The following is a 26307-nucleotide window of genomic DNA, read 5'->3' as shown; positions in this document are numbered from 1 at the left end:
TGTGGAAAGATTCTCAGATAATTTATTAATCAGCATTACCAGATATTTATTTTTTTTTACCAGATTACCAGATGCACTGCAACAGGTAATATGAAAACAGCCATACTGAGTCAGATCAGAGGTGCAGCAGCTCGATGCTCACCTGTAATGGTCACACAAGCACACGTACAGTGGCGGAACAAGCAAATAGTACCGCACCTTTCAGTCTTAAGCACCCCACAATATGAAAGCCATTGTCTTTATATCCAAATCACCCTTCACAGCTTTTCCTCTTTAAGTTTTAGTATCCATGGTATGGGTTTGGGGATACAGCCTGTAAAGCATTTTCTTCCTCTCCATACATCTTGGTCCTTGTATAAACGGGGTATTGAGCAACTTGCACAATTGTTACTGTGCTGGTAGTGGTGAAGAGCTGTTTGTCAGGCAATGTTTCTGGCGGTTGCCAGAAACTAAGTGATGCTCTGGCATTTTGATCCATTCTCATAAAACTGTCACAGTGGGTTTTCAGAGCCTAAATACCTTGAAACTACAAATGCAATTCACAGCAGCAACAAAAAACAACCGGTAAGCATGAGAGAGAAGGAAATTAAAAAAAAAAATAAAACATATGTTAAATGTTATGACGATGTAGGATCTAAGATCAGCAACTCACCAGTAGTTTAGGTGACGAGATTATTCCTCTACCCTAAACATCCGCTTGAACATTAGTTTTAGCTGTGAACATGATCCCTCTGTCACCACTGTAATAGCTTCCAAGTTGGAAGGAGGAATAGTACATCTGTTCTTTACTCCATGAGGTAATCTGAACACTTTTGTGAAAAGGATTTGATGGTCTAGGTGAAAACATAGAGGCAGCAGAGGTTACAGAAGAATTTTAGGTAGATCTTCACACATTCTTTGGGGCAGGTTTTTGCCTGCTATGAAGTAACATTATTACAGCATAAGTTTATTATCCTTAAAAAGTAGGTTGCAACACAATTTTGTTCAAAAAAGTTAAAACAAGCTTTATTTTAACATACAAATCCAAGTCATTTACAAGGCAAAACATTCCCCTACTGTGGTAGCATACTGCATCTCATCACAGCATGTGCAGCTAGTAATCCTGAGATATGAAGGGGAAAAAGAAAAAGCCCTAAAATATTTTAAAGGCCAAAATGTATCTTTTCAGCCACTGTTGCTGTAATTGCCTCTGTTTGAGAGCTAAGAAAAACATAATGCAATTCTGAATCAAGAAAACAAGTTATCTAAATGCCAAATACTCAAGATAATTTTCTAATTCCCTGCTGTCATCCAGGTATACAAGCAAGTGCACTTGGGGAACAAATGAAGAGATTCAACTGTGCGAGGTTAGTTTGTTAACACTGCAAAACATGTTGAAGAGCTGGAAGATTTTTGATCATTTCAGCTACTATTATCTTTATGAACTGTGGTTAATGTCAGTTAAAATTATGTCCTATAATTTTATTAATTTTCTACACTGTGTTAAATTACGAAATAAAACTGACTCTGCTTCCTTTCACCATGAAGTTATGATACAGAAATGCTGCTACTGCTTTTCATGAGCTTTTAAAACTGCAGACATTTAAAGGTCCTGTCCATAATATTGAACACAACTTGAGACAACTTGAACAGCCTCATTTTCATACAAGGTTATATTTGTCAATAACATTAAAATGTAACTTAAAATAAAAGGTAAAGACAGTGAAAGGGTATAGACAGTTTCTCGGTTTTACATTTAAAAATAAGTTACACTATATATTATGGCTTTCTTATTTCAAGGAAGAGTGCCATCTCAAGTTTAAGCACTTGATGTTTTAACTAGTTAACTCACCACATACTCAGACTTTCCTTGTTTGAGTTTTAGTGATTGCAGGAAAAGAAACCACCAAATATCAGTGAGAAAATTATGATGCCTCCAGAAAAATTTTAATATCAAGAAGCACTTGTAGAAGAGATCTTTCAGAGAAATTTCTAATTTAAATTAAAACTGAAAAATTTAATTTTAAAATGAAATTAAGTTGAAGTTTTAATTGAATTTAATCTCTCGGTATAAATAAAGAGCAAGACAAATCTCCATGAACTTCAGCAGTCAAGACTTCATACTGAGCTTCATTTCAAAACATTTAAACACAAATGCGATAGCATTATATTACTGAGGTAATGATTTCTCTTCGATACTATTTGTTTTGTTAATCATACAGCTAAGACACTAGTTACATTTGGTATGCAGCTTATCTCAAAAAGGCTGCAATAATGCTAAAAAAAGTATCAGGCCAAACAGCAACGCAATTGCTCAATATTAAGTTTGGGCCAGAATTAATAGAACAGAAGTGGGGGGGGGGGGGGGGGGGAAATGGTAGAAAGGTGCTTTAACCACAGACTGAAAGACTTCATTTACTCAATGCTATGTTGTTAATGGCTGAGCGTATGTCCTTTTTGAAATCTAAAGTTGCACTCAAACTGGACAAGCTATGACAATATTCAAATGTGTAAATAAAATAGAATTCTATCTACATAGCTGAAGTTTTAACCAAAAGTGTCATTATGCAGTTGAAGTAGTGTTTGCAACAAGTTCATGGCAGACGAGCACAGATTTCAGAGTTATAAATGTAATAAACGAGGTGATGGGCACCGAATTTTTAAATATTTTCAAACTTAGTTTTTACTCAGGATAGTAGAGTCACCAGTTGAATAAGATTAACTAAATACTGTAGGCTCCATGTCATGCAGAAGATGAGCTTTCTCTCCCCTTCTCTCCAAGAAAAGTGTCTGAAAGGCAAGCTGAAGTGATTGTTTTTGACAGTAGTAAAATAAAGAAGAAAATAGAAAAGTAGCTATTATCAAAAAATCTTATACAAAATGTATCTGTCCTGTTTTGGTTTTGATTATAAAAAGGCACTTCACATATTGCTAGAACTCTGATAATGTAGTTATCCTTTCAGCTTTTCTGTTAGAAGGATGTATTTCAAGATGGTTAGCATGACTATGCAAACATTTTTTATATGGTGTTTATCTGTTACAAGTTATAATTACTTAAAGTATTTTACACCATTTATTTAGAAAAGATTTATGTTCAAGATAATAGCAGGTCTTCATACAATACTTCAGTGATGATGGATGATCTGTCATAAGCAACACACCACATGTAGTGAGTTCACGCTAACAAAATTAGCGGTGTGAATCGTTCAGAAGTGAGTCCTCAGTCTTTTGTTTTCTTCGCGTAGTCTCTCAATTTCAGCTACTAAGCTTTCATTTACAGAATATCGTTCAAGTAAGGCATGCATTTCATTCTAGAGAAAAGAAAAAAAAGACCCAATAAGCAGCTATGAAGTTGTGCGTTTGTTTTTGTTGTTGTTTTTCCAGCTTAATCCTATTCATTTTCATATCCCTTTTGAAAATTAAACAACCGAGATAATATTGTTTTTAAATTTCTGGTAAGAAGAGTAGTATTTTTTTTGACATACACAGTATTTTGATCATTAATACATTAGTGAATATTTTATCAAAGGATATTTTGCACTCCTTCAGGATGAAATATCTACTAATGCAGGTTCCATTAAAATGTTCCGTACCAAGACAAGGTCTTTTTTTTAATGCAGATCAAAAGAACGGTTTCATAAAATGGTGAAGTTAAAGAAAACAGAACAGTGCAGCATGTATGTTGTACCCTTAAGTGAAGCCATCTTAACTTCCTCTACCCCATCCTTACCCCAGCTCTTGGTCCTTTCCAAAGGACAACTAAATTTGTTTCCCTTTTGTCATTTTGTAACTCCTGAAATATGTAATTCATGATACCCACCCAATATGTATGTTTACTTCTTAAGGACAAAACAGTTTAACAGATTCCAACTCGTGATGTTCTCCCCCTCCTTCACATCCCATCCTCCCATTCTTGTTCCTAATAAGTAAAATTGATGTCCAGTTTTGACAGAATAGTTTACATGTTTTGATGTTACTAAAAATGGAAACTGTTCATATGCTTTTGATACATACCAACTGCACATGGAACTGTTTGATCATCTCCACTTGCAAATTCACAATATCTCGGTGACATGCTTCTCTGGGGGAAGAATTGCAAAAGGGCAATGCTCAGTTTTACTCAGGAAGCATAAATTATCTCCAATCCCAAGTACCCAAAACTCTGTACTTCTACACCCTCATGACATCATGAAGTATCACACTAAAAACTGTTAAACCATGAAACACTGGTTAAAGTCCCAATGCAAGTCTTACAGAAAATGAGTTTTAAATGTGTGTTTTTTTTTCCTACATACAGAACAACTTAGGATTTTTTCTATTTAGAAACATCCCTTTTCGAGCCCAAGTATCCATTTCCTGATTCTCTTTCTGAAATACCATGAAAACCAGTGTTATTTTCTTCATAAAACTTAGAGTTCCTTATCTAGGTCTTCTGCCAGCTACAGCGTTACAAGTGCTGAGTGCTATGACAAGTATTCTTTGTTAACAGGATGCAGCAATTTTGTATATCACAAGGAAACTACTGTAAAATAACAAAAATGTTTTGAGTAATGAGAATTAGAAAGCTATTACAAAAATAGTGTGATAAAAGAGAAAAACGCTTACAGTGCAGCAGAAAGGAAGATTTACACAATATGCTGACCTGGATCAGCAGTGCTACCATGAATTACTTATTCTGTTTATTATGGCTGGTCTGTCATTTCCCCCCGAAAAAGGCAGTACTAAGAGCTGTATCACTCACCTGTTCACAACTAACATTCTACCATAACTGCTAATTTCTAACAGCTTTGAGAAAATGACAGATTGAGTCTAGATCTTCGCATTCCACCACCCCTAGAACTCTGAAGTATTCACAAACAACCACACACACAACTCAAAATGAATGAAAATAAAACAGAGAAGTAGGAATACTAGACAAGTTTGCCCAGATTTATAACAGATGACGGCCAACAAGCAGTGGTTCGTTAACAGCCCTCTTTATAAAAAGCTGGTGCAAACCCACCTAGTCCCAGAGACCAGTCTGACTGTTACCAGAAACACAAGAAGCTGTTTTTTGACAGAGGAATTAACGAAGCCTCATGTTCTAGGGATCTGTGCCCTTTGCAGACTAATCTGCGTTACATTTCCTATGATACTCTCATAGGCAAAAAGGCAGCCTACTGCACTAACTCTGAGCTACGTGATTATCCATTAGCCAGGCTTCTACTAGACTGAATTTGAGTTCTGCTGCCTTATCCCTCAGAGACTAGTTCAAATCTTTCTGCTCTGTCTAGTCCTCAATTTCAAGGAAAACACAGACCTCAAAAATAATAAAGCTTTTGCTCCTGACAGATTTGGTTGCATTTGGCTAGTAGGTTCAAAAACTGAGGGGAGACTGACAAAACATGGAATTCCCAGAACATCAACAGTAAGTCTGATCTCCAGGCATGCCTAAAACTGCAAATACCAGGAGACATTTTCAAAAGGAGGCAGTGAGAAAATAACAGGTTTACACTTTTGACAAAGTCCTACATTTTTTTAGCCCACTATACTCAGGGGAATCAGCAGAAGTCTTTAGGGTAACACTACTTCACACTAAATCCTTAACTTCTGTTGATTTGACTTCTCTTTATGAAGTGAATGGAATTTTGGTTAAGTAAGTATGCATAAATACCAGTTATCTGACACCAAGCATCACTTACAGAACAAATATTATTTTATGCAAAGCTTTGCCAACAGAAATACAAAGTGTTTTGCTTTATACATACAAAGCAAACAACTGTCAAGGCCAACACAAGTGAATTGTCCAGATCAAACTCTCCATAGTAGTAACTTTAAGAGAAGTTTCTCTGTGATAACAGGGGAGGGAAAGAAATCAGCACGAGTTTGCATGAAAGCAGTAAGGACTTCATTATGCACACAAATTTACTATCTGAAAAGTATTCAAACACTCACTCTGGAAGTATGTTAGCGAAGTCATGCACATAAAAAAAAAAAACCCTCAGAGACATCAATCTAATTAGCCACTAGAGCTGTTCAAAATAAAGCCTCGTACCTAGATTTCCAAGATTAAGGTTGCTAACGGTGTCATTTCCTAATGCGAGTAGGAAATAAGCTAAAGCAGATGTTAAAACATCTTATGAAGGAAACATGTCATTGAAAACAAAATGTGCTATATAAATATAAATACCTGAAGTCATCCATTGTTTCTTGTATCATATTCTGAATGAAGTTTATTTGGATTGATGTCAGAGGTGCATTTAGTCTGCTACTCCCAATTGTTTCTGCTATTTTTTCTGACAATGAGCTGGCAACTCCAGCAGTGACGGGTGATGTTATCTTTGGACCTTTAAAATTAACAATAAATAAAATTTTAGAAAGTCATTATAGTGGAGTACAAGAATGTTTCATCTTGAGGCTTGTTGATGCTTTGCCTCTAATACTACCAAGGGAGGGGGAAAAGGTTTAGAAAAAGTCTTTGTGGGCAAACAGAGATGTTCTAGAGGAGCTAACAATTTACAAGCAAATCCAGACTGATACATTCTGTTTTAACATGCGGTCCGTTTTACCTGGTTTTGCATCAGTTCACAGTCAACCACATCTAAAACTGGGCCAAAATGATCAACTTACTTGTTAAGGTAGTACCATTTACTGGTAGATCATAGGCAAGATGGGCCTGAGTATTCTTCACAAGTCGCTCACTTGTTTCAGGAGTCTTTGAAGCAGTGGATGGAGGCGGAGGACTTAAAGTTCCAGATTCTGCACTTGCTGAGTTCAACTTGGAAAGCTGACAATCAAAATCAAAACCACCACCTTACTTATTATAATTATTTAATTGCACTCAAAAACTAGATTTTCAGTATTTCTTTCAAATACTTTTGGTTTTAGGAACCTCCTCATAAATGTTTTCCTCCTCTAGCAAGGCTTCTTAAAAATTGATGGCTTAAATACCCCAAAATTGCCTCAAGTGCAGATACATAGGAAGGAGTAAAAAAAAAAAAAAAAAAAAAAGACTAGGCCTCTTAATTTTCACATCAAACATCTTGTGCTAAATTTATAACTACCATTCCTAGCAAACTCAAGACTTCTCAAAGGCAATACAGGAACCAGGGTCTCAACAGAAGCATATCAAAAGCATCTCAAAAAGCAAGAATTTTGACAGGGAATAACTAGGGAAAGAAGCAGCCGGAATTGACCTACTAAATGACAAAGAATCATACTGGTGTAACCAGGCTCTTCTTATAAGCACCAGGTGATAAGACGAGGGGAAATGGCCTCAAGTTTCATCAGGTGAGGTTTAGTTTTATATATTTGGAGAAATTTCTTTACTGAAAGGGTGATGTGGCACTGGAATAGGCTGCCCAGGGAAGTGATTGAGTCACTATCTCTGGAGGTCTTCAGAAACGTGTAGATGTAGAACTTAATAGCATGGTTTAGTGATGGACTTAGTACTAGGTTAAAGGTTGGACTAGATGATCTCAGAGGTCTTTTCCAGCCTGAATAATTCTATGATTCTCTGAAACCAACTGATGATCATTCCTGATTTTCTATAACAATCAACATATTCCTCAAGCTAGCTAGCCCAGCTTTGTTTCACATGAGCTTTTGTAATATGATCTTATTTAAGCATAGAATCACATAATGGTTTGGGTTGGAAGGGGCTTAAAAGACCATCTAAATGCAAATCCCTTGCCATGTGCAGGGACACGTCCCACCAGACCAGGTTGCCCAAAGCCCCATCCAGCCTAGCCTTGAACACTTCCAGGGATGGGGCATCCACAGCTTCTCTGAGCAGCCTGTGCCAGTGCCTCACCACCCTCTTGAGTGAAGAATTTCTACCTTATACCTCATCTTTTAGCTGAAAGCCATTACTCCTTGCCCTATCACTACACTCCCTGACAAAGAGTACCTCCCCAGCTTTCCTGTGGGCCCCCTTTAGGTACTGCAAGGCTGCAATGAGCACTCCCCAGAGCCTTCTCTTCTACAGGCTGAACAACCCCAACTCCCTCAGCGTGTCCCATAGGAGAGGTGCTCCAGCTCCTTGATCATCGTTGTGATCATCAGATTTGTTCTGGGCTTGTTCTAGTAATTCCATGTCCTTCTTGTGCTGGGGGCCCCAGAGCTGAACGCAGCACTTCAAGTGGGGTCTCACAAGAGCAGAGCAGAGGGGGACAGTCACCTCCCGCACCCTGCTGCCCATGCTTGTTTTGATGCAGCCCAGGATACAGTTGGCTTTCTGGGCTGCAAGCGCACATTGCCAGCTCATGCTGAGCTTCTCATCAACCAGCACCCCCCAGCTCCTTCTCAGGGCAGTTTTCAACCCATTCTCCATCAGCCTGTATTTGTGCTTGGGATTGCCCCTGTCCAGACGCAGAACCTTGCACTTGGCCTTGTTGAACCTCATGATGTTCGCACAGGCCCACCTCTCAAGCCTGTCCAGGTCGCTCTGTCCCTCTGGATGGCATCCCTCCCCTCCAGAGTGTCAACTGCACCACACAGCTTGATGTCATTGGCAAATTTCCTGAGGGTTCACTCAATCCCACTGTGCATGTTGCCAACAAAGGTGTTAAACAGTGCCAATCCCATGATCCCTGAGGAACACCGCTTGTTACTGATCTCTACTTGGACACTGAGCCATTGATCACAAATTTGAGTGTGACCATCCAGCCAATTCCTTACCCACCAAGTGGTCCATCCATCAAATCCATGTCTCTCCAATTTAGAGACAAGGATATCATGGGGAACAGTGTCAAGAAACACGTACCAGTTTTGCACTGCTAAAGACCAACATACTACAAACTGAATATTTTACAGATTGTGCCAACAGTATGAAGAGAGCTGCAAAGTAAGTTTAGCTGGGACACTTTTAAGAATTTTTTCCTTCACGTAGTTCTATTGTCAGATTCTAAAAAGAGTACTCATAACAAGTATTAATTAGTAAAGTATACCTGTTTTAAGGTTTCTTTAGATTCTTGTTTTCCAAGATTTGTTTTCTTGGGGTCAGCCTCTGGATGTTCTTCTTCTTCCTTAATTGGAGATCCCACAAGTGCATGTAGTGGGCTAGACCGTATCCCTTGTGCATTACTGCCTACAGGGTTTCTTTTGATTGGAAAGGCAGTGGTGAGCTGTGGGAGAAAATCCAAACCTGAAAGGTAGGACTGAAAATCCAGACCTAAAATTAAAAAGAAAGGATAAAGCATGTAGGTTAAACAATATATATAAATAAAAAAGACCAAATAAGCCACAACCACACAAAGAAATAACAAAAAAATCCCAAACATCTACACAAAACAAATAAAGTAGTCACCCAAAAACACATCGCACAAAAACTGAATCCCCAAATCCAACTTATGCTGTCACTGTCCTTATGAAAGTAATAAAATATGAAAAGCCTCTACACATCACTTTAAGTCTCCAAAAGGGAAAACAAAATCACTTTAAGACCATACTCTTGGATTTCCTGTTACCACATGTTGCCTTAGCTCCTCAGCAAATTAGACATTTTCCAGGTAAATTCATGAAGTTCATTTGTTCCAGCATCTGCTTGCATCATTTCTTTGCCCTCAACAGTATGACAAAATTAGCATGGAATAACTAGCATAGACTTCCAGTGACTACTGACAAAGAAAAATACACTAAAAGTATGTTTACCATCTCCTTTTCCTGGAGGATCTTCATTTGCTTTACCCGCGATAACATCTACAAAATAGCAGAATACAGACAAATTGTTTATTAAACGAATATTGATGATTATTGCATCCAGTTAATAATTAAAGACAAATTGAAAAACCAAATAGGCACACACAAACGACAAAACATAATGCTATGCAGATGAATTATACTTTACAAATGTCAGTATTAGCAACTTACCATCTCTGACGGGAGAAAACACATCTCCTAAACTATTTCGACCCAAGTCATCAAAATTATTTAAGTCTGCACTTTTCCCATGATCTGTTTCTTTAGATGGAATCACATCCAAGCTGCAGCTACGGGGAAAGCCTTCAAAAGGACAATAACATTGTTAACCATTTACACATTCCAAAAATAATGTATGTTATTTCTAAATAAACTCATAGCAAGCCTGATGCCTGGTAAGTCCAGCAAGTATGTTACAACTATTTCAGCTACCAACAGATTCTAATTAGAGGGTCAACTTGATCTTCTTATGAGGTGTTATCACAGGTGATCATAACTAAAAGTTGAGATACTTATTAACAAAAATACAGGTGGATTTTTTTCTCCTCTTTTTGAAAAGGAAGGAGAAGTTGTAAAACTCATGCACTCATTTTTAGATCAATTCGCTGCATTAATGATGTAGATTTATAAAGTAACAGATGAGATAACTAGCAAATACACCATTTGCTAAGAAGGTGACCACATTCAGATTAACATTTAAACTGATTCTGGAAGAAAATAAACCTGCTTCATTCCAGACATTAAGCGTTCTAAGAGAAATTCTATGAAACCCCTATCTTGAAGCTTACCTAGTGTTAGGATATTCTCTGCTTATTTCTAATATTGTACTTCTAACACTATGAAATCAGAGAGGAATTACAGTTACAGAAAAAAGAATTTGTCCCTATATCTTCCCTACTTCATGCCCAAGACTTATTCCTGTCCCAGTCCAGCAGGAACAAAACATCCATCTTTCAGATGAATGGTAGCATGCACAGTTGTCTGCAGAACAGAAGCAAATCTTCAAACACACACACGCAGTGATTATTCAAACTACAGTTTCTAGATTGGGAATACATGGAGAAGCGAACTGAACTACCAACAACCACCTACATAACTTTCAAAGTTTATGCTTTAAAAACTGGATCAGGAATACAAGCAAGGTGCTACTCTGCCCTCGCTAAACTCCTTCCTCTAGAAATACCCAGATTTTGCTCATCTAAGTTGAAATGTATGTGAAAAGCATTAGTGCCACTCAATACAGAAATAAGCTTCCTATAAATCACCTACTACATAAAGCTTCTGTAGTAAAGCTTTTGTAACCTTCTTTAGTTAAAAAAAAATCACTTAAAACCTATAACCACTTCTCTATGAGTTCAAGTGAAAATGATCTAAATATAACTTTGTGGATGACTACACTTAATCATGTCCAAGTATTTACATAAACTGGGACTTGAGTCAGGTTTAAAATATCACTTTAATATATTATTATAACACATTTTCCACTATGTGCCAGTTGTGAGGCATGCATAGGATTGTGCTTGCTAGTTAAGTAAATTACTCAGTTCTGAGTCAGACTACAAATGCAGTATCAACCTGTGTCAGAACCTTCAGAAGGCCTACACAGAAAAAGCACAATATAAAAACAGGACAAAACATCTTCTGCTTTTTTTTTTTTTTTTTTTAAATCACTAATCTAAATGCAGGAGTTATCTAACCCACAGGATGACTATTAAATAGAAGTTTATGGGAAGCCTGCTGGAAGTACATACAAACGGCTCATCACATTTTGAATTTATTTATAGTTTTAGACTCTAAAATATCTGTAACAAAAATCTCCAGTCCATTTACAAGATGTATGAACAGGTGTTTTTTTTGTCCTAAATATGCTATTAGATGACTTTACTGAATACTCCTCATTTCTCCAAGGTTAAAACCGATCTTCAGAGCTTAGAAAATTTTCCATAGAACAAATGCAGTTCGTGGCCTCTTATCTACTCCCATTTTTAAGTTTAAAGACTGTATCGTCTTTGGTATACCAGGCCCTTTACTTCCAAACCGAACTTTCAGCTTCACAGAAAATATTTATTTCATAAACCTTTATTTTCTTCAAACATTTACTTATTATGAATGGTCCTACTTAACGGTTAACAACCATTACATGTTCAAATAAATATAGTAAGTCATACATTTTTTTTAATTTTTTTTTTAAATTAAATACAATTTCCACACTACGCAGTAATGTTGATTAGCAACACTTGGAGCATATAGGAAGCATCCTACTTCACCTCACACTTCATTGCATTCCCAAGGGAGGTCATTAATACACGCCCCTATGGACTGCAGTGGCTTATTGCCTCATTAGTGTTGCTACATGTATTTCTCTTTATTTAAAAAGGGAGGGAAAAGTGCCCTTGCTTTAAAATGGCTTGGGGAGTTCAAGAATCAAACTGACAGAGTTACTGATTTGACTGTATTTTCAGAATTCTTGAATTCACAAAAATTTTTACAGCACATTTCATGCAGTGGCAGAATTTTAGAATCATACGTAGAATTCTTACCAAAAAAATGTTAATTTCAGAAGCATAAATACCAAGTACAGTTATACAATTCATCACACTTGCAACTATATTTAACATCTTTCCTACCATGTAACATAATGCCTCATACAAAAAAAAAATAATACAGTGCAGATATCAGGTTTTTGGTTTTGTTTTGTCTTTTCCTGTTTATGTGTCTAGGTTGTTGTCAGGTCTGTTACTCCTGGTTTACTGATAGAATTACAAACCATTAGCTCTGCATTCCATACAGACATTACGTCAGGAAGTACATTACGTATATAAGGATAATCTACAAGAAATTAAAGACAGAGAGCCCCACAATGTCACCACAAAGCTTTTTCCTTTAACATTTAAGTATGTATATGAAGTCTAAAATTCTGGACTTGAAGCAAGAGTTTCTAAAGCTTGCAGTAGGACCAAGTTCACTTCCCACAATCTCCTAGCCTGTCTCATGTTGTGGGGGAGGCAGAAGGTGCAGGTGTGCATACACACACATACTTTGAAACAAATGCCTTTCCCTCAGAGTAATTTTTATGTTGTAATGGTCAAGTCATTAAATTTTCCTTACATCTTCAGAATTATGCCAAGTAGTAATTTATAGGAGTAGGAAGAAGGCACTACCTGTTTTCTCCTGAAGAAACTCTCCTCCCTTATTATCATTTGGCGCTGTCAGAGGAGGTGAAACTGTTGCTGATGTCTGAGAAGCTAAATTTTTGATGCCAATATTTTGAATTGCTCCAAGATTTGCTCCAGCTTTGACTTCTATTCTTTTGGATACAGGCTTATTTGAAGAACCCTTAAGGTTAGACTAAAAAAAATAAAAATATATTTTTACTTTCAACTGAAAGAGTAAGTGAATATTCTTTTTGTTTTGAAACACTAAAGTTCAAATTGCAGTCTGCCTAGTCTGCCTTTACAAATCTAAAAAAAAAAAAAGAACTATATCTTAAGGCAATTTCAAAGAACATGGGAAAATTCTGTATTATCATATGAATATTGTATGACCTTGCAAGAGAACAGAACTAAAGGTAATGACAGAATGAACTGACACTGGCTAATTTTGAACCTAGGCCTACACAGAGGAAAAATAAGAGATTACATTATTAGGGAGTACAAGTTTTAATGGAATAACCAACCACCAGCAGCAAGTGTGCTGGAAGAACAACAAAGTCTTGGAACAGTAAAGAATCCACTTCAAAAGGTTCTTCCCATCTCCACTGGGTGAGGGTATGTGGGTTTTTTGGACCAAGTAGAGCCTAATTAGGTCTTGGAAGAACCTCTTAAGCCTTCTATTTAATCAAATCCTCCACAGATGAAATACCTCAAGATGGGCTGCTGCGTGTCTTCCCCATAAGCAAAAGGGCCATTACAAATCTCGCTGCTGCTGCCTGGAAATGAATTTAAGATGCCACAAACTGGTCTGCTGTGGCAACATTCACACCAGGAAGTTTAAGATTAAAGTTTCACTCATTTCTACATTGAAGCTAAGGAGGAAGAAGGAAAAAAAAAAAAAAAAAAAAAAAGGAAACCTTCACATAAACACCCCCTTATAAACACCCCCTTGCTCACTTGAGACTGAGCAGTTAATAAAGTTTATATCTCTGTGTTCATATGAGTCAGCTTTGCTGGCATCTATAATGCTTGGAAATTTATTAATATTTCTCAGATCTTAAACTTACATTTGCTTTTATTAATCTAAATATTGAGCAATAAAACGGAAAGGTTTTGTATACTTTGTTTTACCTTGGAAAAAGTGCTACTGAACTGAAGACGTATGCATTTCACACTGCCTTTGTGAGCAATAACTGTTTTCACTGGTGATGTCAATTTTCTTAAGTCATACTGGCAGATTTTTCCCCGGGAGCATCCTACAGCCAAAGTAGTACCATCAGGCATGAAGTCTACTGTTGTCAGAGGAAAATCTGCTGCTATAGTTGTCAGTAATCTTCAAACAGGAGAAAGAATAGGAGAAATAAACTTTTAGAAGCTCATCAAAATATTAATTTTTATGGTTAGACTTATCAAAACAAAGTAATTGTGAACTAGCTTTAATATTTCAGCTACAGGTCAACAGTTCTACTTCTCCAGTGCCAATTCCAGTAAAATACCTTAAGGAACAGTGGATTAGACATGCTAAGTATTGATGTTTAACAAATTAAAATTGCATCTGCTCCAGAAGATTTCATCAGGACAGGATCAAACTGCCTTCATAAACAGCTCTTCTGACACCTAGATTAGTTGCTGCTGGAAACAATGACTGCAGTGAACATATGGCTTATATCCTTTAGTTTCCCAAACCTATCGCTTCTAGCCCTCCCACAAATCTACGAAGAATTCAGGTCCTAGTTTGCATCCTTCTACTAAACCCTCCAAACTGGAGAAAGATTCCTGCTTTACTCAGCTAGAGTAAAAGCAGACTAAAGCACCCCAAGCTAAGATCAAAGTCCCACAAAAACACTTACCATCCCACCCTCTTACTACACAGCCCATCACCTGCTTTTTCATCCAGTACCCTGTCCATATTTAAGGCTCACCATCTCATCAACTTTGTGCCCTTCACCACAGCAATGTCTTGTATCTTGAACTAGAAAAGCAGGCAAGCTAAGCTTAGGTTGCTGCAGGCTCTCATAGGCCATACTGGCCATCAGAGAAGCTATCCCATCAACAAGAAAGCCAATAAGCAAGCACTTGTGAGCAATCACTTGTGCAGTACCTGAATTAGTTTCCATTTTAAGTTTTAAAAAAAGCAAACAGGACTTTCGGACAATTTCTCCAGCCAGCAGCAATATGCCAATCACTTAAACCTCTTTGAATATGGTCTGAATTAAATATTTCATGTCATAATTGGATGTGCTTTTTTCAGCTCGTAAAGCCAAGTGAAGCCCCTATAAAATCATAAGGTCTTTAACATACTCACTTTTTACTTGAAGTATCATAGAGAATAATTCTTTTATCCAAACCTACAGTTACAAGCAGCAACTCGTTGACTGGAGAAAAGCAGATTTCTGAAGCTGGTGCTTTATGAGTATTTTCAAAGTTATGATACGGGTTCTGACTATTTACATCCCACAGAGTTACATTTCCACTGTCAGAAACACTGCCCAACAAGGATTTCTTAAAGGATGAGTACTTCAAGTGTCGAATAGGCTGTAAATAAACAAATAGACAGACTCAAATAAGTTGTAACACCACTATAAGACATCACTAAATATTTTATACACACACTAGGAATACAGATGTTAAGTTAAACTATTTTACAAAGTTCACAAAGTTCACTTTGCATTTCAATGCAATTTTTACTGCCTGGGGGCAGCATGTGCCCTGATTAAAAAAAAAAAAAAAAAACACTCACATGCTGCATCTAAAAATGAAAGAAGCAAAAAGCTACATTATTTCACTTATTCATGTACTACCAAGAGTATTAAACTTAATTCTCCTCCACTGATTTTTGAAAATCCTTGGGTACAAGCCAATTTGGTAAGACACAGAGACTACAGCTACTCAGGTATGAAGGTCCTGCAGAAGAGAGACTTTACCCTGTGAGCTAGGACCACAGAACAGGGTAACATGCCTAACTTAATCACATGCAGATCCTACCACAGGACTACATCATACAGGAACTGAAACTGCATTTCAGGAGCAGGTAAATAGTTTGTTTTCCACTATATTCCTTCACAGGATGCCTCAGAACCTCATCGCTCTAGTACGAAATTACAATACTCAATCTCCAGATTAGTTTTATTTATTTGCACTAATTCACCTATTTGCAATAATTCACTCCTGTGACAGTAATACCCTTACACTTCAAATTGTTCCCTTAACTCCCCAGTCACCTTCACAGCCTCCTTAGCACTCTCCCTGTTTCAATCTCTCTTGAACATGGACAATCAAAATCTTGTATGACTGTCAAAATGTTTTGTTACTGCTTTTAAGAATGCGGTAACACTTTCTCTCTGTACTGTAAATACTCTTCCTGACATATCCTAGATGGCATTTTCTTTTTTGTGATACAATCTGTTTTCGTTGCTCATTGCCATTTTATGATCAAAAAGCCCAAGCCCTTCCTTCCTTTGGGAACTTTCAGATCATGGTGTAATGCCAAAAGCCTCTGTTGTGACCTCAGTCTAGCACCTTGATTTCTGTACTGGTGTATTGTTCTCGTGTCTATTATTGAATCCTTTTTGGAGTTTGTCACAATCCTCTCTTACAGGCAGTAACTTCCAACTTCATCTCATCATCCAACTTCATCTCACAGTTCTACATCTCATATTATAACCACTACTGAAAGCATTAAACAAGGTTAGCTACTGATAACCGAATCAAGTATTGTTCTTTCAATATTACTTACTATTTTCTTCCCAACAGAAAATGTCTTACTCATCCTTCATTCTTCTTTTAACCTCCCTCCTCTCTAATATTTTCACAAGGCACTGATTAAAGCACATCACTCGAGTCCAGACACATATTTTGTCTGAAAATGTTCTAAAAAAACCCTAGTATACTGTTCTGGCATAATCCACGCCACGATGTACAGTACTAGACTTTATCCTCTAACTTCATTTTACTGGAGTTATTTCTTGGATCATTTGCCTCAAACATAATTTCTAGCACTTGTATTGCATGTCTCACTGGAAGCCCAGTTGCTCCACAGAGAAGTGGTACCCTCAACCGCATATTCAAATAAAACAGAAGATGCCTGTATATAGTGAACACGGACCACCACCAGGCATGGTGGGGACATTTTTATCAGCATATTTCAGTTTATCTCCACAGAGTAAAAGAAATATAAATAGATTCAGGAATAACACCTCCAGTTACATACATTATCAATGTAGGAAACATTCCCATCCCTCACGGCTCTCCAATTTATTCACCATTCCTTACTGCCCTAGCATCTGCTCACATTCCATTTTCTCCTTCTTCTGCCCTCCTGCCCACCAGTATTGCTCTGAGCGCCCCTCATATCTGCCTCGTTATCCTTTCAAGTCTCCCATTTTCTTTTCTCATTTTTCCTTCTCATCTCATAGTCCCGAGGAGTATTCTCTTTTCTTTCATACACTGGCCTTCTCCGTATGAGCTCTGCTCCACACTTCTCACTGAAGTCACAGATTTCCTCAGAGCAGCTTCAGTTTAAGTTCAGTTTGTTGATGAAGGACGTGTGAGGTGTGGGGAGAACCACGTTTTGGAACTGATCTCTCAAAACCAGAAGAAAAGGAGCAGATATGAACAAAGTTTCACCACTTCTCTGTAAGCACAACTCCTGGTGATTCCTGGGAATTCTGCACACACAGAACTTGCAAAAACATTTTTAGCACAAGGTACTGAACTGGCAAAGAAAACATTAAACCTTTTTCAAAACATTTTACTGGTCAATGTAGCACAACAAACCACGTGCATCTTTGTGCCCTAGCTGTGACTGAAGTAGATTTTCTGTAGAAAATAAAAAGTACATTTGATCTCTAAGGTTCATAGTAAAGCAGACAAACCAGGAACAGTGCACTTCAGAAAACGGTTAGCCCATTGCTGAGGACTGATTGCACTCAGGGCTTTCCCCCGTTGGAAAACAAATTAATAGCCCAAAACTAAACCAGAAGTAGTCTAGTGTTATCAACTGTCATTTAAAGATAATACAGATTCTTTATCTCCTTTACCTTAGTGAGCCTTCTAAGAGAGAAAGCAGACGTAAACCCAACTGATAGCTTTAAAAGCTGAAGACTATTTCACTATATGGGGTGACCAGAGCTCATCACACATCTTTACAAATCAGCCAGCTGTTCAAACAGCTAAAATAAATCCTGTTGCTAGGAGAACAGCACCAGGCAGTGAAGACTTGGACAATCATTATGTTTCAAAACAAACTTCAATTCAACCTCACAACAGCAAGCAGATAAGAATCTGGTAGTCTTAATGAATACCAACAGCAAAGACAAATTATGGGATCGGCAAACAGCTCCCTGCAAGGACTCGACTCTAATAAAGCACAAAGATGTTTCTAAATCAAAATCAATTAATAGAATGTAGGCCAATACTGCTATGAAAGGAAAATTGTTTAAAGTCACAGAAAGCACTGCAACCTTGGGCTATTCGACTACTTGTAGAGTCTATACAATTACAGAAATTAACTGGCAAGGAAACTACATTCCATCATGTGGAATCAAACAGAGATGAGCTGGATTTTATAAGGTTAGCTTGACCTCACATTCCCTGATTGTAGAAAAGTTACTAAGGAGTGGTGACCCTCACTAAGCCAGACAGCCAGTGCCAAGATCAAGCAGAACAATACACCGTGTATCTATTCAAGCCTACTCTTAGAAAACTGGGCCCCTAAACCATAAATCAAGAAAAGGCTTGTTCAATCTCTTTAAGAGAATTACACAAGTCTTCATATATTTGCTTCGTTGCAATTAATCCAGCAATTCTCTACAAGTACCAATTAACCCTCCTCCACACACACACCCCCCCCCAACAAAAATAAAGCTATTTTTGCACAAAAGAACAAAGATCATTCTTAGAACATAAGCTAGGCTGATAAACTGGGGCATCCAAGTAGTCATCATGTTAAAATGGAATTGAGTTCTAATTTTGTAAATTAAGACTGCAATCAAATAACTGCACCCCTTTAGAAAGCGTTAGATGCCCCTTTAGAAAGTGAATAGTAGCTCTGCGCTTGCAATTACTTTGATTTAACACTTCAAAGATCTTTAGCCATCTTAAAGGTCACTCAGCTTTGCAGTAGGCCTCTTGATTTCATCTGCCAAAACAGCTATTCACTGCATCACTTATTCCTAATCACTTTTTGGTGGAAAGAGTTGAATCTATCAAACAGGTTGACGTTAATCATCTTCACAATAATTTTCTTCTTAATTTTCCAACTAACTAGCAGAAGAGCCCCCCCTCCGGATATTCTCCTCAACCTTTTAATCCATCCATGGATATTCCTGTAGCTCATCTCACATCCATGTTTTTTCGCATCATAACAATCAAACCAGAAAAATGAACTCACTATACAGACAGATTTTTAAGACCAAACCAAGCATGAAGTACAATTTTGCTTCAATATAAGTATGAGACTATGGTGATGGATCAAAGATACTGCAGCATCTGAAAGCAGAGACAGTTTGAATTTAATGGATTTTCTCCAACAGAAACACCACAATCCCTGTGATGCTGTAAAGTCATAAGACATTCTTCATCAAGCTATATTGGTCATGCTATACAGCAGAATAATTTAACTTCCCACTCCATCGTCCATCTAGGACTGAGAAGGCTGTAGCAGTAACAACAAACTATGGTGTAACTTCAGCATTCCCTGCAACACTAAAGGTCAGCTTCAGTACCAGGGCAATGATTCTCCATCCCCTAGGCAGCTCCTACTTCTATGAAAATGACCCCAAAAAAATTTAAAAAGTGCCCAAAGCACAAACTCTTCATTTTTCCTAAGACAACATTCACACTAAGAACTCACTTTGGGACTTCCAGTCAGACATCACATCTCCTTTGCAGAAGCCTTTTTATCAAGGGAATTCCCCTAACGATACCTACTAATTCTGCAATATTTTTTTTTTGAGTCTGCAAAAAAAGACTTGGATTTGAAACCCATACCAAGGCCCTTAAGTAGTACATATGTTTGTGTTTCTCTTTTGGGCATTTTCCTGCACACTAGTTATCCAAAACTCTTACCTTAATACCTCAGTAGGTAATATAAAAGTCTCATTGCTTGTACTCTTTGAGCAACTGTACAATTTTAATCTCTAAATTTAATAAATTATTTCTAAACATAGGCTGATATTCTCCCCTACTGTATAGATAGCTCTGCTCAGCTGTAAATCTGATTAACCTGGATAAATCAGAACCCAGGCTACACAGTCTTTGCTGTTTGCAACAACAAGCAAATGCACTGAAATCCTGCTTTGGTTTGTAAAGCTGACTATTTTTTGTTTAGGGTTCTGATGCACAGAAGTTTGTTCTTGAGGCAGCAGAGACCATAAAATAAAGTTTGCAGTAAACTGTATAGAAGTAAAGGTATATCATACATTTGTATTTCCATGTTACCTATTACTTAAGGCTAGAATACACACCAAGGTCTGCTCTTTAGACATTTCAGAGCACCCTAAAAAAAAGTTAAAAGGAAAAAGATAACTAAGCTTGAAAAAATACAAACACACATTCTGGCAAATTATTTCAAATGCAGAAGACTCTTGATACATACTTTCAATTTCCAAACACTAAATGTGAATTAAAGCTTCCCACTCAAAAGTAAGCTAATACAGAGCCTACCTGACGGTTGCCATAACCAAAGGGAGTACTTGATAAATTGGTGGTAACACTGTGCAGAATAATTTCACCACTCAAAGATCCAGAAGCGATGTAACAGTCATTCCAATTATATGTAACACATGTAACTTCATCTTTATGATCCTGTGGAGAAGGGATGGAGGGAGAGTGTTAAAGACATATAGGAAAACCATAATCCTGCTTATCTCATGCTTTTGGGATTGATGGCTTTTTACCTGGCCATCTGTAACATTGAAATATATATGTATATATATATATATATATGTGTGTGTGTGTGTGTGTATAGATATATAGATATTTAAGAGTTACAGTGGAATATCCCAGAAAACAGTAGCAGAACATACTAAAGATCAACCATGATATCTTAACCAGTTTGAAAGTTTCCAGAAGACTGTTTTAATAAATTAGTGAAGACAATATTGTAATTACGTACAGTATTTCAATGAGACAGCCAGAGATAACTACCACAGGTGTCAATGTTATTTTAAAAGTAAAATAAAACTGGTTTCAGAAACCAGTGATGATTTTAAGAGACTTTCTATTATTATGAGTTACTAGTGCCAACTTCCCCTCCTGTCACCTGTAGTATTAACACACACACACACACACACTTAACCAGGTAGCTTTTCATTATAGTCATTTGTAGCAAGGATACTGTGGTTACTGAAAATGCAGGGGAAGACAAAAAAGCATTTCTATCCCAAGAAGTATAAAAAAAATATATAAAGTATTATATTAGCTAGTCAGTACTTTTGTTTGAAACCATAACTTAAAGATTTAGGCCTATGCTGTAGCATCTTCAACAGATACCCTAACTAAGGGCAAATCATCTGTTTAAGGGATCATGGAAATATATTAGACCATTGTAAATTTTATGCATCATGACGAGATTTTAGAAAATTTGTCTAGATCAGCTAGAAAAAGATGACCACATCCCAAATTTGCATTTAAATTCTTCAGAAGTCCGGCATAACATTAGTTCTATTAAAAAAGCAAACAGCCATTATCTGAAATACAACCTTGGAAAAACACCAGAGAATATCAAAACAAATTCTCAAAATACAAAACCTGTTCTGAAAATTTAAACATTCATTATTATGACTTGTATCCCTGGAGTCATCAAGTTCAGAGTGCTTATTAAACTCAATTTGGTATTCACAGTCCATGAAGAACACAAAGTTAAGTGAAATACACACGTGTGCTAGCTCCTGTCTGTGAACTTGATCCTATGGATATGTGACTTAGAGAAAGCATGTTATTACAATTGGCAACAAAACCTGGAAGTCAAGAAAGTTACAGTTCTTCCCCAGCCATGCTTACCTTAAGGCAACGGTGAACCCTTCTGGATTTGAGATCCCAGATATTAACAGTGTTATCGAGGCCTCCACTTGCAATATACAGAGAACTAGAATTTAAGCTCACACACGTCTGTTTTGCCTGATAGGAAAAAAATAAAATCAAGAAGTATGTTAAAGACAATTAAGAGATTTATTCAAGTCTACTTAGAAGCACACTGATAGTGTTTTTGCAGATGTGGAAAGTGTTAATGCAGATAGTGCCACAGTCTGATCAAACTATGGGTACACTAGGCATTTCCCAAGAAGATACATTTAATACCCAGTTCAGTCTGGACATATGTTTAATATATTTTAAGGTTTAAATATACTAATTAATAAACTCTCAAATGCTCACATCTTCCTATCCTAATTTTACATTCTTTGAGCATGCTTTTCCTCAATATGCATTTTCCCTTTAAATTTTAGCACTCTCAAGTGCAATCATTGGCTTCTATTTGGGAACAGACTGAAAAAGAAAATGCCACGTTTAGGAAAAAAAATCCTTAGAATACTAAAAAGTTGTCTAAGTCACGTACTTCACATTCCCTAAACATTACAAAGAATATTAAAGTAGCAAACCTCATAATTCCACAAAGTGCTTCTTTTTAAAATAATCACTGAAGTACCAGCTTTTGAAAAAAAATGTCAATCTTAATGATAGACCTACATCGAGGACAAATTATTCAGTTCCATCATGTTGAAAATTCACTTTTAAGTTCCTGAGATTTGAAGTAAGAGAAAAAACAAGTCCATCTAATTATTGATACGGTAAAATTGGGAACGATTGAATTAGGTTTACATCAGATTTGGTAGAACCTCTGTGACAAACTCTCCACCTCTGGAAGTGTTTACTTCAAACCTCGAAGCCCAGCTTGAACACCTTTTCAGAACATTTCCAGGCAAAATTAGCATTAAAATAGCTATCCAGGGAGAATAATTAGAACTGTTTGGAACACTAACGAGTCATTCAAATAGCCATGTCAATAAACTCTTCTAAAACTATGTCCAGCTTTCTCAAAAGTTTGTAGTGCCACATTTACATTCAACAGGAAAAAAATAAATGCCTAGAACTGAAGCTTACCTATTTCACAGAACTATTTCAGAACCTACGGCACATTTACTCTTATAACAAACTTTATATATATATATATATACACTCGTGTTTTTCAATGTACAATTCACAGACATGCATAATGCTGACAAATGAAGTTTGAAAATGAAGATCAAACTTTCAGCTCTGTACTGCTGCCCATGTTTAATGGATCAAGGTTGAACCCCTGACTGCCTGGTGCTGTCACACGGGGGTTCAACAGGCAAATTCCCTTAGCAGAAATCCACCAGTATCAGATGCTGCTGTGTATATACACTGTATCTGTTAGTATTTTTTCACTGGTACAACTATTTTAGAAGCACTGTCTTCCTCCACTCCTTCCTCCACTCCATTGTAACTATATACAAGGACATGTTTTTCATATGTCAGAACCTTTAACTATATAGAAAAAAAATGATACCCAACATGCAGAAGTGATAAGATACAAACAGTACACAAGATGGAGTCTGTCAAAAAAATAATAAAAAAAGAACACAATTAGTCATACTTACTCCTTCAGCTATCTCAAAAATTGGAGCAGGTTTACTTTTACAGCTTGAAACAACTATTTTATCACCAACAGCAGAAGCAGTGACCAGGAAGCTATCTTAGTCACAAGTTATGGACCGTAACTGTATTGTACTCGTGATTAATACAAGCAACAGGAAGCTTCCCTTAATGAACTGAAAACATGTTGGTTAAACAGCACTGTACCTCGAAGGGACCTAGAAATAGAAATGTAAGCTATTTTACGAGATTTCCTTAAGAAGCTCTTGCAGCAACTGCAGCCCTTACTTTCCAGTACAAAGCCATGCAATTTCTTTCTGAGGAGAAATATCTCCAGTTTATCCAGTATACATTCTTGTTACCTGACCACCCCCTAAGAGCTTCATTTATCACTAGAGTTCAAAGGAACGCCTGTTGCTATTTACACAATGAATTTAAAGAAATGTCCTGTTCATAGCAAACATTAATTAAACTAGTTCACCATATTGTTCCTGGAGTACAATGAACGCATTTCCTAACTTGTCCCCCCCTCAGTACGGCGAGGAAAGGGTGAATGCAAGTTAGTATTTGCTGTTTCTTTCATCATTTCAAGATATTTTAGCTTAGGCAGATCCAAACCCAACACTTCACACCTAGCAAGTGGGTTAAATGCTCCAAAATATATCAAATAAGATACTTGTTGTGTTAGTTTGGAGGGCGGAAGTAATGAGGGGACTTGGAAGAAAAAAGCATGACAATGCAGGCTGTCCATAGCTCAAGTTTACTAATAACAGATATGTGACATATATATACACACATATATGCACATCTAGATATATACCCATACATGTGTATACATACACATACATTTAATTAAAAAAAAAAAAGACCCTGTCATTCTCCTCCTCACTATGCTTCAGTTTCTTTGCAAGTAAAAAAAAAAAAAAAAAAAAAAAAAAACAGCTAAAAAACATTGACTTGTCCTTTGATTGTTTGATCTGTTTTCCTCACATATCCACATATTCTCAGACTCAAAGGACTGATGAATTCAGAACTTTCAGGACATCACGTTTACATGCCAGCACACTGTCCTTCTTTCACATCAAGATCTGACACTGCTGCCCTTTCCTGTAACAGGCATACAGCTGTTTGCTCAACAGTGCACTACTTTCAATACATTTCTCACACACTCACATCCCAGCTGGCTCTTCACATCATCCTATTCTAGGCCTCCAAGACAGGTGTAAGGTCTGCATGGGACAGTTACAACTTCATGGGTACCATACTGATTCAACACATTCATGCTTTCTCTGTAAAAGCTACAAACAGCACACAGAAAACCACTGCCTACAGAGCAAGAGGTAAGAATACTTCAGCAAGGACTACTTCTACTATTAGAATCAATGGGAAGCTGTTCAAAGAGAAGAAAAAAAACAAAGCCAAACAAAACAAAAGCCCTCTCAACTCATTTCCATTACAACATTACATTTTTCCTCTCTACACTATGCATAGAATTTTACTAAATCAGCAACTGGGTGGGCTTTTTCATCCTTGTCAGTAAATTAAGCACTGCTTTGAAAGTAAAAACTGTAATCAACTGCTAAAGAAACAATAAGTTTTACAGTTGGTAGCCAATTCGAGCGTATCATAATCATTAAAAATGTGTTAACCCCCTAAAGGAAGAAAAACTTCTTCAGAAGCATTTACCAGCATGAGTTTATTTTGTAAATCACTTCAACACAGAGAACCACAAAATTTTCTTCACGGGATATACCAATCATTTTATACAACAGTTCACATCAGGGCTGTCATTTACAGCCACTTTAACCAAAACAAAGTGCAGTGCAATTTGGCAGAACACCCACTGAGCTGTGGCTGAAACTGTAAAGGATACTATTGCTGGCCCAACACAGCGAGCTGACTAGATGCGGGGACGTGTGCGGGTTGAACTGCTCCACCACGGTTAGAGAGGAGGAATCCCATATTTTAACGTCATCTCCAGCTGAAGCAAAACGTACACCTTCTGGCATGGCTGCACCTATTTTTGGAAAAATAAGTCAGTTAATGAAAACACGTGTAAGTAAAGACATAAAACAGGTCACTTTACAAGTCGGGAAGAATCTCGCATGTATCATTGAGCGCTGCTTTCTGGTAGCAAGGACATGTACTTGGAGAGTTACACTGTTAGCTAGTTACAGTTACACCGCTGAACTGAGTACAGGGCCAGAAGCAGCACACGCCCCACGTTTTATTACTGAAATCTCAGCAGGAAACACGTTTTCCTTTTCACCAAGGAACCGCCGGCTTCTCAGGGCTATCAACACAGCCAAATCCCTTGCAGATCAGCGCAGAGCCCGCCGGCCTGCACCCTGCGCCTCCCCTAGCGCACCTGGCGGCCCCGCGTCCCGCCGGCAGGTGGGGGCAGATCCGCTGCAAGCGGCCCGCGAGGCGCCCCTCGCCCTCCCAGGGGAGGCGGCCGAGAAGGCTCCGGCTCCAGCCCCGAGCCCGGGCAGCGGCGCAGCGGCTCCAGGGCCAGCCCCTCCTCAGCCCCGCCGCCCGCCCCGCCCCGCAGCCGTTACCGCGAGCCGGGGGGCGCCGCCCCGCAGCCGCCTCCTCACGGGCCCCGCTCCCGGCCCCAGCCCCGCAGAGCCCCGGCCCCGCGCACCTGGCCCCGGGCCCTCCCTGCCCAGCGCCCGCCCGGGGATCGGGCCCGGCCCGGCCCGCGATTGGCTGAGGCGCTCCTGCTGCCAGTTCCCTACGGGGTCCGGCGCTCGCTCCCGGCCAATCAGCGGCGCCCCCGCCGCGCCGCGCGCGCGATCTCCCCGGCGGGGCCCCGACTTTCCGCGCCGCGACCAACTTCGCGGCCCGTCCCAACGGCCCCCGCGGCGCCTACGGTGGCCCG

General features: G+C 38.1%; 1 protein-coding gene across 4 annotated transcripts; it reads right to left on the bottom strand.

Moving 5' to 3' along the window:
* On the bottom strand, nucleotides 1-26307 carry NEDD1 (NEDD1 gamma-tubulin ring complex targeting factor). 4 transcript variants are annotated; one of them, XM_068668767.1, is made up of 15 exons: nucleotides 25985-26307; nucleotides 25300-25443; nucleotides 23432-23526; nucleotides 21813-21929; nucleotides 20475-20615; nucleotides 15115-15344; nucleotides 13941-14142; nucleotides 12819-13005; nucleotides 9829-9960; nucleotides 9610-9657; nucleotides 8907-9130; nucleotides 6589-6745; nucleotides 6149-6305; nucleotides 3994-4060; nucleotides 1-3290 (listed from the first exon to the last, which is right to left on the bottom strand). In XM_068668767.1, exons 2-15 carry the CDS (start codon nucleotides 25433-25435, stop codon nucleotides 3186-3188), a joined length of 1998 nt encoding a protein of 665 aa, XP_068524868.1. In that variant the 5' UTR covers nucleotides 25436-25443; nucleotides 25985-26307; the 3' UTR covers nucleotides 1-3185. The 4 variants fall into 4 exon arrangements, with proteins under 4 accessions (XP_068524868.1, XP_068524867.1, XP_068524870.1 ...); XM_068668766.1 differs by having other exon boundaries at nucleotides 26071-26307; XM_068668769.1 differs by having other exon boundaries at nucleotides 26165-26301.

This window comes from Anas acuta, chromosome 1 (assembly GCF_963932015.1).
Source record: "Anas acuta chromosome 1, bAnaAcu1.1, whole genome shotgun sequence".
Taxonomy (NCBI): Eukaryota; Metazoa; Chordata; class Aves; order Anseriformes; family Anatidae; genus Anas; species Anas acuta.
The sequence above is the reverse complement of the archived record's forward strand: the minus strand, read 5'-3'. Positions and strand labels throughout refer to the sequence as shown.